Source organism: Ictalurus punctatus, chromosome 10 (genome assembly GCF_001660625.3).
Source record: "Ictalurus punctatus breed USDA103 chromosome 10, Coco_2.0, whole genome shotgun sequence".
Taxonomy (NCBI): Eukaryota; Metazoa; Chordata; class Actinopteri; order Siluriformes; family Ictaluridae; genus Ictalurus; species Ictalurus punctatus.
The window spans coordinates 29,982,501-29,995,000 of record NC_030425.2 but is presented as its reverse complement, the minus strand read 5'-3'; the positions used below and the strand labels follow the sequence as shown (position 1 = coordinate 29,995,000).

The window sequence follows — 12,500 nt, the reverse complement described above, 5'->3', positions numbered from 1 at the left end:
CCTCACTCTCTCTCACTCTCTCTCTCTCGCTCTCTCTCTCTCACTCTCTCCTTCTCCCTCGCTCTCTCTCTCTCTCGCTCTCTCCCTCACTCTCTCTCTCTCTCCCTCTCTCTCGCCCTCCCTCTCGCTCTCTCTCTCTCCCTCTCTCTCTCCCTCGCTCTCTCTCTCTCTCACTCTCTCCCTCGCTCTCTCTCTCTCGCTCTCTCACTCTCTCCCTCGCTCTCTCTCTCTCGCTCTCTCCCTCTCCCTCGCCCCCTCTCTCTTTCTTGCTCTCTCTCTCTCCCTCTCTCCCTCGCTCTCTCCCTCTCTCTCGCTCTCTCTTCCTCTCGCCCTCCCTCTCTCTCGCTCTCTCTCTCCCTCCCTCTCTCTCTCATACACACAAAAAGCGCAGCGTGTCATTTTACTGAGCAGACGTAGTGAAACAGAAAGCGTAACCAAGCCTGAGCGCGCTTACAACTTCAGCACACAATGATTATGAGAATGATTTTGTTAAACAACCCATTCTTTTCTTAAATCCATTCATTATTAATCTTAGATTATGTGGAGCGTCCGCCGTACGAGTCCCCGTGAATGAGCTGTTACTATAGAAACGATAACGTATACGCATACGATATAAACGTTCACGTTACAGCCAGAACTACCCGTGCTGTTACACCAGAATAATGCACACCTTCGAACCAATCAGATTCGAGCGCCATCTGGTACATGCAGTTTAAATTTAGTCACAGTGTGAATTCTTTCTTTAAAACACTGTTTATCGACGAGCCTTCCTGCCAGCGAAAACGGGTGATTAGACAAAGTTCATCCCCCGTGTTGGACTTGACTATGATGTCAAGTTTCCCTGAAACGACTGGAACCGTTTCAGTCCCATCAAATAAACCATTTCCTCAAACGCGGTCATTACCACTGCATGTGCACGGCCTTGTGTACTGAAAGTAACAGATTTAAATCCAACGTTCATTCAAAACACGACTGAAGATGTTCTGTAGAAATGAACCTAAAGTCGAGCAGTTATATCCGTCTGTTCCCCGACACACCTCATCAGCACAGTTAGAAGAGATCGTTAAAGAGTAAATATCATGATAAAACTAGAAGTCTCTCATTTGGGTCATTTCTAACTTAATGCTCTTAAATGTACTTTGGCTGTAGACGTAAACAAAGACCTGTGACATCAGACAGTCCTGGGGGCGTGGTTTACTCCGTTCCCATGCTTACACTCGTCTACGCGGCACTAATGAGAGATCCGTGAAGACGAGGTGTGTGAATGTGCAGTTTAGAGGTCAGACAGGGGCGCACGGTTTATCGCTAGGCTTAAAATGAGAATCCAGAGAAAACGGTGCAGATTTCAAAACTTTGCACAAAACTTTGTTCGTTTCAGCTTCATAGTTTTCTAGGTTGTGCTTCAGAACTGAGTTTAATGTTTAACATGTTAATTCCAGCACCAAACAAACAGGATGAATGATTCCAGAAACCGAGCTGTAATGTTTATTTATTTATTTATTTACCGTTCAGCTTTTCCAGTTCGCACCTACGGCTGGGACGTCATTCACGAGTGTGGAGCTTCGTCTCGGTGCTTTCTCACGAGGAGTAAGTAAATAAAAGTAAATAAATGTCTTTTGTCTGTGTTGATTGTTATAAACATGCATTACTTCTGTATACAATCAAATAAAGCTTAGGATCTGGATGAAATGAGATTAGTCAGGTTTAAAACGAGCGGAGGTTAAAACATTTTGTCGACCTTTCAGCTTTAGCTCACTGGCTTCCCATTGAAACGCAAGCAGAATGGCACGGTGTGAGAGAGACCTGGGCTGTTTTACAGGAGGTCTGTTGTGTGTTGTGGACGATACAAACACAACAGGCTTTATAAAGTCACAATCGAACACGAGGATGTTAAAGGATTTGTTTCTTTCGTCTGTGGAGCGTGTTTCCCGGGAGACCGTCAGGGTCATGTGGACGGTGTCCGAACACGGAGGCGTGAGAACAGTAAAAAAAACTGGAGCTAGAGAGGATCTTTAAGAAAAGAATGGAGTCTCTCACCACACTTCCTGTCCCGCAGCACTTGTCCGGGGCCGCAGGGTTCAGGGCCGTCTGCGGCCCGCGCCGGTTTCTTGGCGAGTTCGTACTCCGAGCTGCCGAAGTGCAGGTGGAACTGCTCTCTGTTTATGGACTTGCGGAGAGTCCGGAGAGTCTTCTTCAGGCGCTTCTCTGAACGCCGCTTGACACATGACAGATCACAGCCCTCTGCTGACAGAGACACTCGATAACGACACAGAAAAACACACACACACACACACACACACACACACACACACACACACCTATACAGCATGCATTTCATTCCACGATTCACAACGACACACACCCAGACGTGATCCAAAGCAACTAAACAGGAGATACTTTCACTAGCAGACCTGTGTTTATTAGCACAGAAGGAAGCGATGGTCAGAGACTCGTAACACGAGCAGAAAGGCGAGAATGTGAGAGGGTTTAGAGAGGGCGTCATGCGTTTGAGCGCTGCAGCGAAACCAACCTGTTACCTCCTCTGGGTCGACATCGAGCTCGAACAGCGCCGTGATGGACGAGCTCTCGTCCTCCACCGCTTTACGGCCGTGACGACTCCGCTGCCGCAGGCTTGAGGAGTTACAGTGAAGACTCACGAAGCTGAACTGTACGTTTTCCGTAGCCAAGGCCTTCTTATCTAGAGAAAAACAAACATGGATTTCTCAAAAGAACGTCATGGAGCTCATAAAGATGAAGACGAGGAGGAAGGAAAAGTGAGGGAATAAAGAGAACACGCATCAATCTAATCCGTACCTTTTTTTTGTGCTGCTTGTAAATCAAGAATGTAATAAAATGAGTAAGGAAACCGGTAACGCTTACTCTTACCACCCGAAGATGACTCCTTTCCTACAACAGCATGAAGATTTTTATTCCTCTTATACCAAACCAGCAGCCATTACGATGTTTTATTAACTGAAGAGGGACACGTGATACTTTTATCTGTTTTTAGTTACGTTTAATGTTGTAGAACATCCATGAAACGTTTCCTCAGCAGCCTCTCTTCTTTCTCTCTCTTTAAGTTCATAAGACCAAAAAGAAAACAAACGCAGCTCGTTACGTATGTCACGAGAAACCGCAGAGACGTGTAAACTCCTCGGTGCTGAAGAAGTTACAGCTTGACCTCTGACTGGTACACAGCGCTGGCACTGGAGACTCCTTCCATCAACGTTACAGAAACATCTCCTTACAGAAGACGTCGCCGTATCGTTTATGGATTAAACATGTTTTTTTCTTTCTAATCTGTCTATTAGTGGAGCGTCCGCTGTACCCGTCCCCGTGAATGAGCTGTTGCTATAGAAACGATAGCGTATTAGAACGAGCGCATTAACTGAATATAAAGCTGTGATGTGAAGCTGCGCTACTGTCAGAGCTGCTGTTAGAGAAAACTACTCAACGCCTTCTGACCAATCACAAACCAGAACTCAGCTGAGGAATCTTACCAAATACGTTAACTAACACGCTGTGCCGGTCGGTTTCTGACGAGCCGTGAATCGCCGATTATTCTGTCAGCGTTCACACACGATCCACAGCCACAGTAACGTACACCAGCAGGATTCTGTCTCCGCACAGAGACACTCAGGAGGTTTACCTGACAGCGCCATGCTGAAGCTCTCGGTGAGTTTTTCCGGACTTCGCTTCAGACTGCATTTCCCCTGACCCCATTTAAACGTGGCTGTGGTTTTGATCCTGTGAGTGCAGGAGGAGTCCGAACCTGAAAGAAGACAAATGAAGGACAGGTTTAACGGAGTATAAATGTAGCGTAACTATTGCCAACCAGGACAGCAGAATATTTCAAATATGATCTTTTTTTTTTTTAATGCATGCCATGCCCAGGAACTCTGTGATTCTCTGTGAATCTTTGACACTTTCCTGTTTAAATAGACGAAGTTGCACACATAAAAAGAGCAGAAGAACTTCGGCACAAAAGGATATGTGTTATCGACTCGAACACGTCAGGTAACGGATCTAACATGATCTCTAACCAGCTAAAATAAAAGTAAAACACAAGCAAAGCTACAATAAAAAGTTTGGAAAGGATGAGAATTTCCCAGAAATTAGACTCTTGCATATAATTATATGTATATTTCCTCAAAAGAAACGTTCCTGAACTTCAACGAGCTTCATGATCGAGACGGTTTCATGGTCAGATGAGACAAATATCTACAACCACCGTCGACGTGTTTGGTGTAAAAAAGAAGAGCGAATACAAGGCAGCTTGGTGTAAAGTCTGGAGGTGGATCAGCGATGCTTTGGAGATGTTTTCTGGTTCTTGTGAAGATCGATAACAACATTCTGCTAAATCCAGGATATGTTCGTGTCTGGGATTTGAACGCACACCCTCCTAGTCGCGAAGACAGAACCCTCGGCTTTTACGATATTCATTTAAAATCGACAGTCTCATCTGGCCGTTTCCTGTGAAAGCGATCCCACAGAGGTGAGACGTGACACTGATGCGTGCGTGTACTTGCCTGAGCAGAGAGTCCCGCCGTCGCCCCGATGTCCTCCTCCAGACGAGCCCGGCAGCGGCAGGCCACAGGTCACGGTGTAGGAATCTTCAGCGCCTGCATACGCAACATACCGGAGCGAGAGACGACTGAGTGCAACACGATCCGAAGTGGAGCGAAAGCGTGTAAAGCGATCCGAGAGCACGCATGTGCACTCACCGTTGCTGATGTTCACCTGAGACTGACAGGTGAGGAAGCAGTGTTCAGCTCCTCCGTGTTTACTGCAGTTCAGCGTCGGTCTCAAAGGAACCATGACCACCGGAGCGCCGTCAGCTTCTGAATGTTCGAGATCATAAACTCACAGATAAACGCAGGATGGACTGACGCAGTCAGAGGAACGACGAAACGCAACACAGTAGGATTTTTAACCTACATATAACTGAGTGCAAAGGTTTGCATACCTTTAGGACAGGAAATGTCACGAATAGCAGCATGATGTCGAGTGTGCATGGTTTCACACACGCTCCTCATTATCACAGGTAACAAAAATAGACAAATTGTGCTGGTTAGAATATTAAAAGATCATTAATTGTTCTTCAGTGAGTGATTTATCCGAGTCCAGATGAGGATGGATCTAAAGTTGATCCCGGGAAACACTGAGAATATAACATTTACAGAAGATAATCCACCTCCTGGGATTTTCACAATCCGGGATTCTCACATCCTCTCAACCACTTTTGGATCCTCTCACGAGTAATATTCACCTCAGAATACTAGGGCTACATTTTAAAATTGTAAAACAGACAAACATGATTAGTTTTTCCATTTAAAACCCATTAGGGATGCAATTCATTCACACTCAGCTGTATGAAAAGCTAAAGCGATACGTCTGGATTAAAGTTAGTGGCTTGAAAGGGCGAAAGAAGAGCAAGAAAGAAAAATGCAACCAAGAAACTCAAAGTATCTCCTGTTTTCAGCTCCCAGAAATAATAATAAACTCTCCCTCGTTCCGAGTTCGATGTTGTCTTACCGACGCAGTCCTTCTTGTTCCAGTGCAGTCTGTATCCCGCTCTGCACCGACACTGAAATCCTCCCATGGTGTTTTCACAGACGTGTCCACAGCCTCCGTTATTCACGCTGCACTCGTTAATGTCTGACGTCGAAGAGCAAAATGAAACATGATTCTCGTCAGTCCAACACTTTAATAATAAATCAGATTACCAGTTTACCCCACGCTTAAATATCTTCATAAACACTCCAAACCAAATCAGATCTATTGCATTTGCTTCCACCTCGGCTTTACTTCACTCAGCACGCGCACAGCCGCGGTGCTGTTTCCCAGAACCAGTCCATCCGCTTTAAGAGACGGTCCGGGTTACGGCGGTGTAAGAGCCGAACCGATCATGAGAAAATATTTTACCATCCATCATCCATAAAGCTAAACACATCATCTAAAGCCCTGTTCAGACGGGATTAGTTTTCCATGTGGAAGTGAGCAATTATTCCAGAAGGATCTCTAGAATTTTACCATGCTTTCGGATTCATATTATAATCACATTTTCAGAAAATATGCCATGATAATAATAATAATAATAATAATAATAATAATAATAATAATAATAATAATAATAATAATTTTCCCTCCTGTAAACTCCAGGTAATATAAATCCCATCTGAAGTGACATGCTGGTAAACATTGTGTTATGTTCTTCAGTATAAAGACTCTCCAGGAAGCGCTCGCTCTTTTCTCTTTTCTATTAAAACCAAACAACGCAGAACAATAAAGTCTAGACGAGGTGTGAAAGCGCGTGGCAGAGAAGCGATGCTTCCGGGGCTTTTAGAGAAGTTTTCGAGTTCCTACTGTAGCACAGATACACACTACAGAAATGTTATAGCCCTGCGACCTGCTAATGGTGAAATGTGGCCACGCCCCCTACAACAAGCCCTTACAATAAACACCAGAACAATCCGTGTGTAGTAAACTGCGCTGTGTGTAGTGCACACGGAGTGTTTAGTATATGCGTGAAGACACGCCCACCTGTGTGATTTAAACAGAGATCCTGTGTTGATCAGAACGACTACACACGTCCCCCGACTCCACATGCGTCGGGAAAACGAATCCCATCGGAACAGTACTGAAGACAACGTCACACGCGCGATGGTAAAAACCTGCTGTTATTTCTTATCACACTTCATTCTGAGCGTGTAGCGCCTCAAAAACAGCTTTTCTTTGTGTATCAGTAAAAATGGCTGATCGAGAACCCTTAAGACTTCTGATGGACGTGACTGTTGTAGAACCCCACACCTGTACGTTCCCCTATCAAGCAGAAAAAGTTTAAGAAGCAATAAAATAAAATGAAAATAAACATTAATTACTCAAAGAACATTTGAAGAACTTTTCAGTGCTGGAACTGGACTGATATTGCTATAGTGTCAGAGAGAACAGGAACTAACTTGCTTCATGGAAGTTCCACAACCTTAAATAAGTCCCTCCAGGAACACAGAATCAAGCAAACTCTGCAATATTCAGAGAAGCGTGCGATTTTTCAAAATTACCACCAATTTTCTGCGGATTTGGGCCGAGACGTGCCGTGTGACATCACAACGTGCATTCAGACACAGCCCTCTGTGATTCTCGCGTGTCAAACAGGAGTACGGCTAAAAGGTCTCATTTACCCACAAGCATCACTGCGAAAGACCGCATACCACGCAGCGCTGTCGTAGAACAGGACAGAACAGTCTTCCTCCCACAAAGCACTGAAAAATGGCCGCTGTGCCTCACATGCCAAGGCAAATCACCACGACCGAGGCGTGTATATTAGAGAACCCGACAGTTGTTGTGCTCAGAAAAGTAATAAAAAATGTTTCCTGTGTCTGTGGCATACTTTATAAATCAGAGAAAGTCATTACATGCGTGTCTTCACCGGTAGAAGTTTAAAAGAAGAACCCGTGCTAGTGCGGTTTTGCCGATTTCAACTCGTTTCACGCCAAAAAAAAAAAAAAAAAAACCCTTTACGTGTAGCTATAAATGGATAAAGAGTGTGACGCATCATTCTTGAATAAATTAAAAAATGTAACTGATGGTGAATTGCTGTAGTACAAGAAGAATAAAACACTTCGGGACGTGCCGCTACAGGAAAATCATCAGGGTGGTCACGGTACCTCCGCGTCAACGTGATTAGCGTCTTGTTGCTAACTCTGTTATTCAGTGATTCAGTGAACTCAGCGCTGCAGTCGGTGCTCATTCTAATCCCCGAATCTGCTGCTCAACAGAAATGGAATATAAACATGCAATCATTCGGGAGAACCCAGGCGTACCTCCACAGTGTGCAAGCCCGTAGAGTGTGTATCCCTTATTACACACACACTCGAAGCTTCCTGGGGAGTTCACACAAGTCTGGTCACACGTCCTCTCAAAGAAGCACTCGTCGATATCTATAATTAAGCAAATATATATACATAAATATATATACATAAATATATATACATAAATATATATACATAAATATATCCGTATATACACACAATGTAATTATACATCTGTCAAGTCTACAGTGCGTGTGCTCATTTTCAGCTTCAACATCAAATATTGAATCTGAAAGAAACATCTAGGCCGTGGTTAATAATAACAGGGAGACGCGCATTCCTCCGAGGGCGGAGTCTGTGTGCTTTACCGACGTCTCCTTAAAGCTCGCCCGAGTTAAAGATCTTCAAAGATATCCTGCAAGTCGATACGGGCACGCTTCAAGAGACGCTCTTATCTCTCAGGCTAACTACACACACACACACACACACCCACACACACACACACACACACACACACACACCACTACAAACAGAAGAACAGAAGCCTAACCCTGGCAGGAGCGCTCATCTGTCAGCAGTTTGAAGCCTTTGCGACAGCTACACTCGAAGCTCCCGATGGTGTTCCTACACAAGTGGTCACAGCCTCCGTTGTGGAACTCGCATTCGTCTATGTCTACACACACACACACACAGTAGTTTTGTGAGATTAATACAAGTCCATTAAGCTAATTTCTACAAACATGTACTCATTTTAAGTTGGTTTTATTCTATTGGTAGATAAATTGAGCTTTTTTCTAGAAATAAATGATGAACAAACGATAATAAAATATTACAGTTTCAAAGGCCCAATCATTACATATTTATTTAATCAAAGAAAGAGAGATATTAGAAGAACTTGTATATCTTATATTCAAGGTATTTTTACTTGCTAAGATATTATTTTTTGCAGTGAGGAAATCTATTGCACTATATGCAATAAAGTATGTGCACCCCTGAACATCACACCCACACAGTATGTGGTTCCTCCCCAAACTGTTACCACAAGGTCTGAAGCACACAGCTGTGTAGAACGTCTCTGTACGCTGTAGCATTACAGTTTCACTTCACTGGAATGAAGCGGTCCAAACCTGTTCCAGCACGACGACGCCCCAGTGCACAACGCGAGCTCCATGAAGACGTGGTGTGTGTGAAGGTTGGAAGAAGGTAGAAGAACTCGAGTGTCCTGTACAGATCCCTGACCTCGACCCCACTGAACACCTTTGGGATGAACTGGAACTGGAGTCTCCTTACATCAACATCAGCGCCTGACCTCAACCTCACTAACCCTCCTGTAGCTGAATGAACACACATCCCCACGGCCACGCCCCAAAATCTAGTGGAAAGCCTTCCCAGAAGAGAAGACTGGAGCGCGTATAACAGCAAAGGAGGAACAACTCCATATTAATGCCCATGTTTTTGGAAAGGGATGTTCAAGAAGCACGTAGGGGTGTGAGGGTCTGGGGTACACATACTTCTGGAAATATAGTCTATTAATAAAACACGGTTCTGTTCGGACCTTCGCAGCTTTTGCCGTCCGGTTGGAGAGTGAAACCCACAGGACAGCTGCAGCGGACGCCGGTGGACGTGTCCTTACACATACTGTCACATCCTCCATTATTTACAGCACAGGTCTCTAAAAAACAACAACACACACACAGACACACACACACACACACACACACACACACAGACACACACACACAGTGTATTAATCCTAAACTTCAATTCAATTCACTGTATTCATGTTACTCTTTTAACAGTGCGCACTGTCACAAAGCAGCTCCACACACATCATCCGGGTGTAGATCTAGATTTAAATTTCTCTTTAATGAAGAAGTCAGAGGAGACGGTGGTGAAGAAAAACTCTCCGAGACGACACGAGGAAGAAACCTTGAGAGGAACAGACTCAAAATGGAGCCGGTCGTCTTCCGCGTGACACCGGAGCGTCAGAACACGAGTCATTACTCATCCACAGCTGTACACTACAGAGCCACGCAGCGCTCGGTGTGGTGAAGGATCTTCAGTACGTCAGAGTCAGAGTCAGTTCTGATGGCAGTAGAGTTCGAGCTTTAAGTCTATAATCTCCAGCTGAAGTTATTTGAGCTTAGATTTGAGCAAGTGCAATCATTAGTCTATTCAAGTCAGAACATCTACAATCATCTTCAGCGTCTCCGTGTGGTTCCATCCACAGCGACGCCACGCCAGACTACAGGCCGTCCTCGGCAGAGACTGATTCTCCACCACCTCCATTCATGAGTCACCAACATGAAAAGCATTAAATAATGAAGTGAATTAAAGTAAATTCCCCGGTTCTACGCGTCTACTCACTCAGGTTTATTCTGTACTCAATACATCCACACTGAGTGCAGAGGTTGTGCTTTAAAATGCTTTCACTAATAAGACACTTCCTGTAATTCTCTGATGTTCAAAAATTTAATTAATAAAGAATGTAATTGCATGAAACGCTGGCTGGCCAGATATTTATCCAACAATGCTATTTCTTTCATTTTTATAAGAATGTTTAATTTTCTGTAATGATTAAACGCATCAGATTTTGGTAATATTCCCACGGCTCTGTGTGCTGTGTTTCTGTTCTTTATTGTAGTGTAAATATATTCTTATATTATTCTGTAATGTTGTCTTTATAGGACACTTTGACGTAAATAAAATTCCTTGTACATACCGTAACTGGTGAATAAAACACTGGGATCTGAAAACAGAGGATAAAGATCAGAGTGATATTTCTGAACGTCTCCTGGACTTTTATTCATCTCTCTGGCTGTTTTTATTTTCCTTCCGTTCTCTTTCCTTCATGTCTTCTTGTTTTCTTGTTTCTGAATGTCTCTCCATAAACACTCTCATATCTTTCTTATCTCTTTCTCTAACTTAGCGATAAGATCGATATTTATATTTTCCAAAGGTGTGCGAGAGCTGTTTTTTTCCCTACAGACGCGACTGCTCGAGACGGAGCCCGCTTGTTTAGGTTTTATTTTTTTAAGGCATGAAAAAAGTGCAGATGTGGTGCAGGGTTCGAGTTATTATACGCTGTAATAAAGGATTCATTCAAATGAATAAACTACAAACTACAGCGTGCCTGGGGGGTGTATACTTCCGAGCGTGTTAATAAAGATCCCTGCTGACGGAGACTCGGCTGCTATAACGTTCAGGCTGTGTGTTAATCAGGAAACATCTGTACATGAGCCCGGAGTTGGGTTTTTTCAGATTAGGTTCTGGCACTAGGACAGAGCCGAGACCGGAACACCCGAATGTGGGTGTGAACAGACCGAGTGTACAGGAAACCTCCTCACAGCTACACGTGAGAAATTTACCACACCATCACCACAACGGATTTTACAGGAGAGAGATCTGGGGTGAGAACGCACGGGTCCTCAGTCATTTCACAGTTTGCTTTCAGGTCTGAGGAATGCGGCAGCGCAGCCGGGAAAAACGCTCCTCTGAACTCACAGCTACACAAACTTTACACCGAGATTAAACACAAAGTTTTTACACCGCTCTTAAGAAATCGTGAGAAAAGCACGGCGTTCGGACTCGGGTGTTATGGATGTTTTACCCATCAGGAGTCGCCGCTTGACGCGTTTGTCCACCTCGGCGAGAGACGTGGCGTTGTGGTCAGAGCTGCTAGGGGTCACGTCATCTCTTTCTGAAATAACAAAATATCAGCAGGAAGATTAACTGATGTGATATTCTAAATAAACAGAAATAACTCCATGCAGCAGAAATATAATAATAATAATTATTATTATTATTATTATTATTATAAATTTTATTTTATTCATTTAATAGTAAAATAGTAAAATAGACACAACAAAGAAAAGCAGTGAGAAAAAATATAACATTATAAAAATTCATAACACTGAAAATGTGTTCAAGTACAACGATTAAAACAGCTTAAAAGTAACAATCCTTTAAAACAGAAAAAAAAATCAATGAGAGTTAAAAGTAAAAACAAGATGTTTTTATCCATTAAAACCTTCAATAATATATGGAGTTAGATGAAGATCTTTATAATAATAATAATAATAATAATAATAATAATAATAATGTTTTTACTCATCTAGAACTTAAATTCTCAGGTTATTTACATATAAAGTTTATTCAAAACAAAGAAAATCATAATAAAACATTATCAAAATGAAATTGATTTAATTTAAGACTCATTATTCAGCTGCTCATCCTAAATCTGATTATCCAGTGACTCGGTCTGGAATCACATAGTTTAAAATTAGACACAGTCCGGCGTTATTCTGACTAAAATGATTCGATCATTTCTCAGTGAAACCTCAGAAACAGGAAGCTGAGATGGGAGTAAAAAATTATATTAAATATTAACAAGCCCCGAGTCTCATTTATCAATGTTGATGTTGATTCATTTCCTCTAACAGCAGCGCGGCCGTGAATCACAGGTTTATATTAATGCGCCGGTTCTCATACGTCACAGGGGACGCGCCACATAAATACAGTTTTAAAAACTGTTGACGTTCAAATTTTCTGCAAGGAGGTTTACAGTGGGGGGAAATAAGTTTTTTTCAGTAAATATATTTCCAATGAGGTTATTCAGATGAAATTGTCACCAGACGTCAGTGTTAACTCAGGAAATCTGCAAATATAAAGAATTCACGACATTAAAGT

The 12,500-nt window shown here is 43.0% G+C and overlaps 1 protein-coding gene across 9 annotated transcripts in view; it reads right to left on the bottom strand.

Annotated features, from left to right (window-relative positions):
- The window catches only part of scube2 (signal peptide, CUB domain, EGF-like 2), a 33,134-nt gene that overhangs the window by 11,606 nt on the left and 9,028 nt on the right, over positions 1 to 12,500 (bottom strand). For 3 of the 9 annotated variants that reach the window (XM_017478885.3, XM_017478887.3, XM_017478882.2), the window contains 11 exons: positions 11,422 to 11,511; positions 10,534 to 10,560; positions 9,367 to 9,483; positions 8,362 to 8,484; positions 7,824 to 7,940; positions 5,536 to 5,658; positions 4,725 to 4,841; positions 4,530 to 4,622; positions 3,650 to 3,772; positions 2,531 to 2,698; positions 2,038 to 2,244 (listed from right to left, as the gene is read on the bottom strand). In XM_017478885.3, the coding sequence (XP_017334374.1) occupies positions 2,038 to 2,244; positions 2,531 to 2,698; positions 3,650 to 3,772; positions 4,530 to 4,622; positions 4,725 to 4,841; positions 5,536 to 5,658; positions 7,824 to 7,940; positions 8,362 to 8,484; positions 9,367 to 9,483; positions 10,534 to 10,560; positions 11,422 to 11,511 (1,305 nt within the window). The remainder of the gene's footprint in view (positions 1 to 2,037; positions 2,245 to 2,530; positions 2,699 to 3,649; positions 3,773 to 4,529; positions 4,623 to 4,724; positions 4,842 to 5,535; positions 5,659 to 7,823; positions 7,941 to 8,361; positions 8,485 to 9,366; positions 9,484 to 10,533; positions 10,561 to 11,421; positions 11,512 to 12,500) is intronic. The other 6 variants (XM_017478884.3, XM_017478886.3, XM_017478890.3 and 3 more) reach the window with 6 other exon arrangements.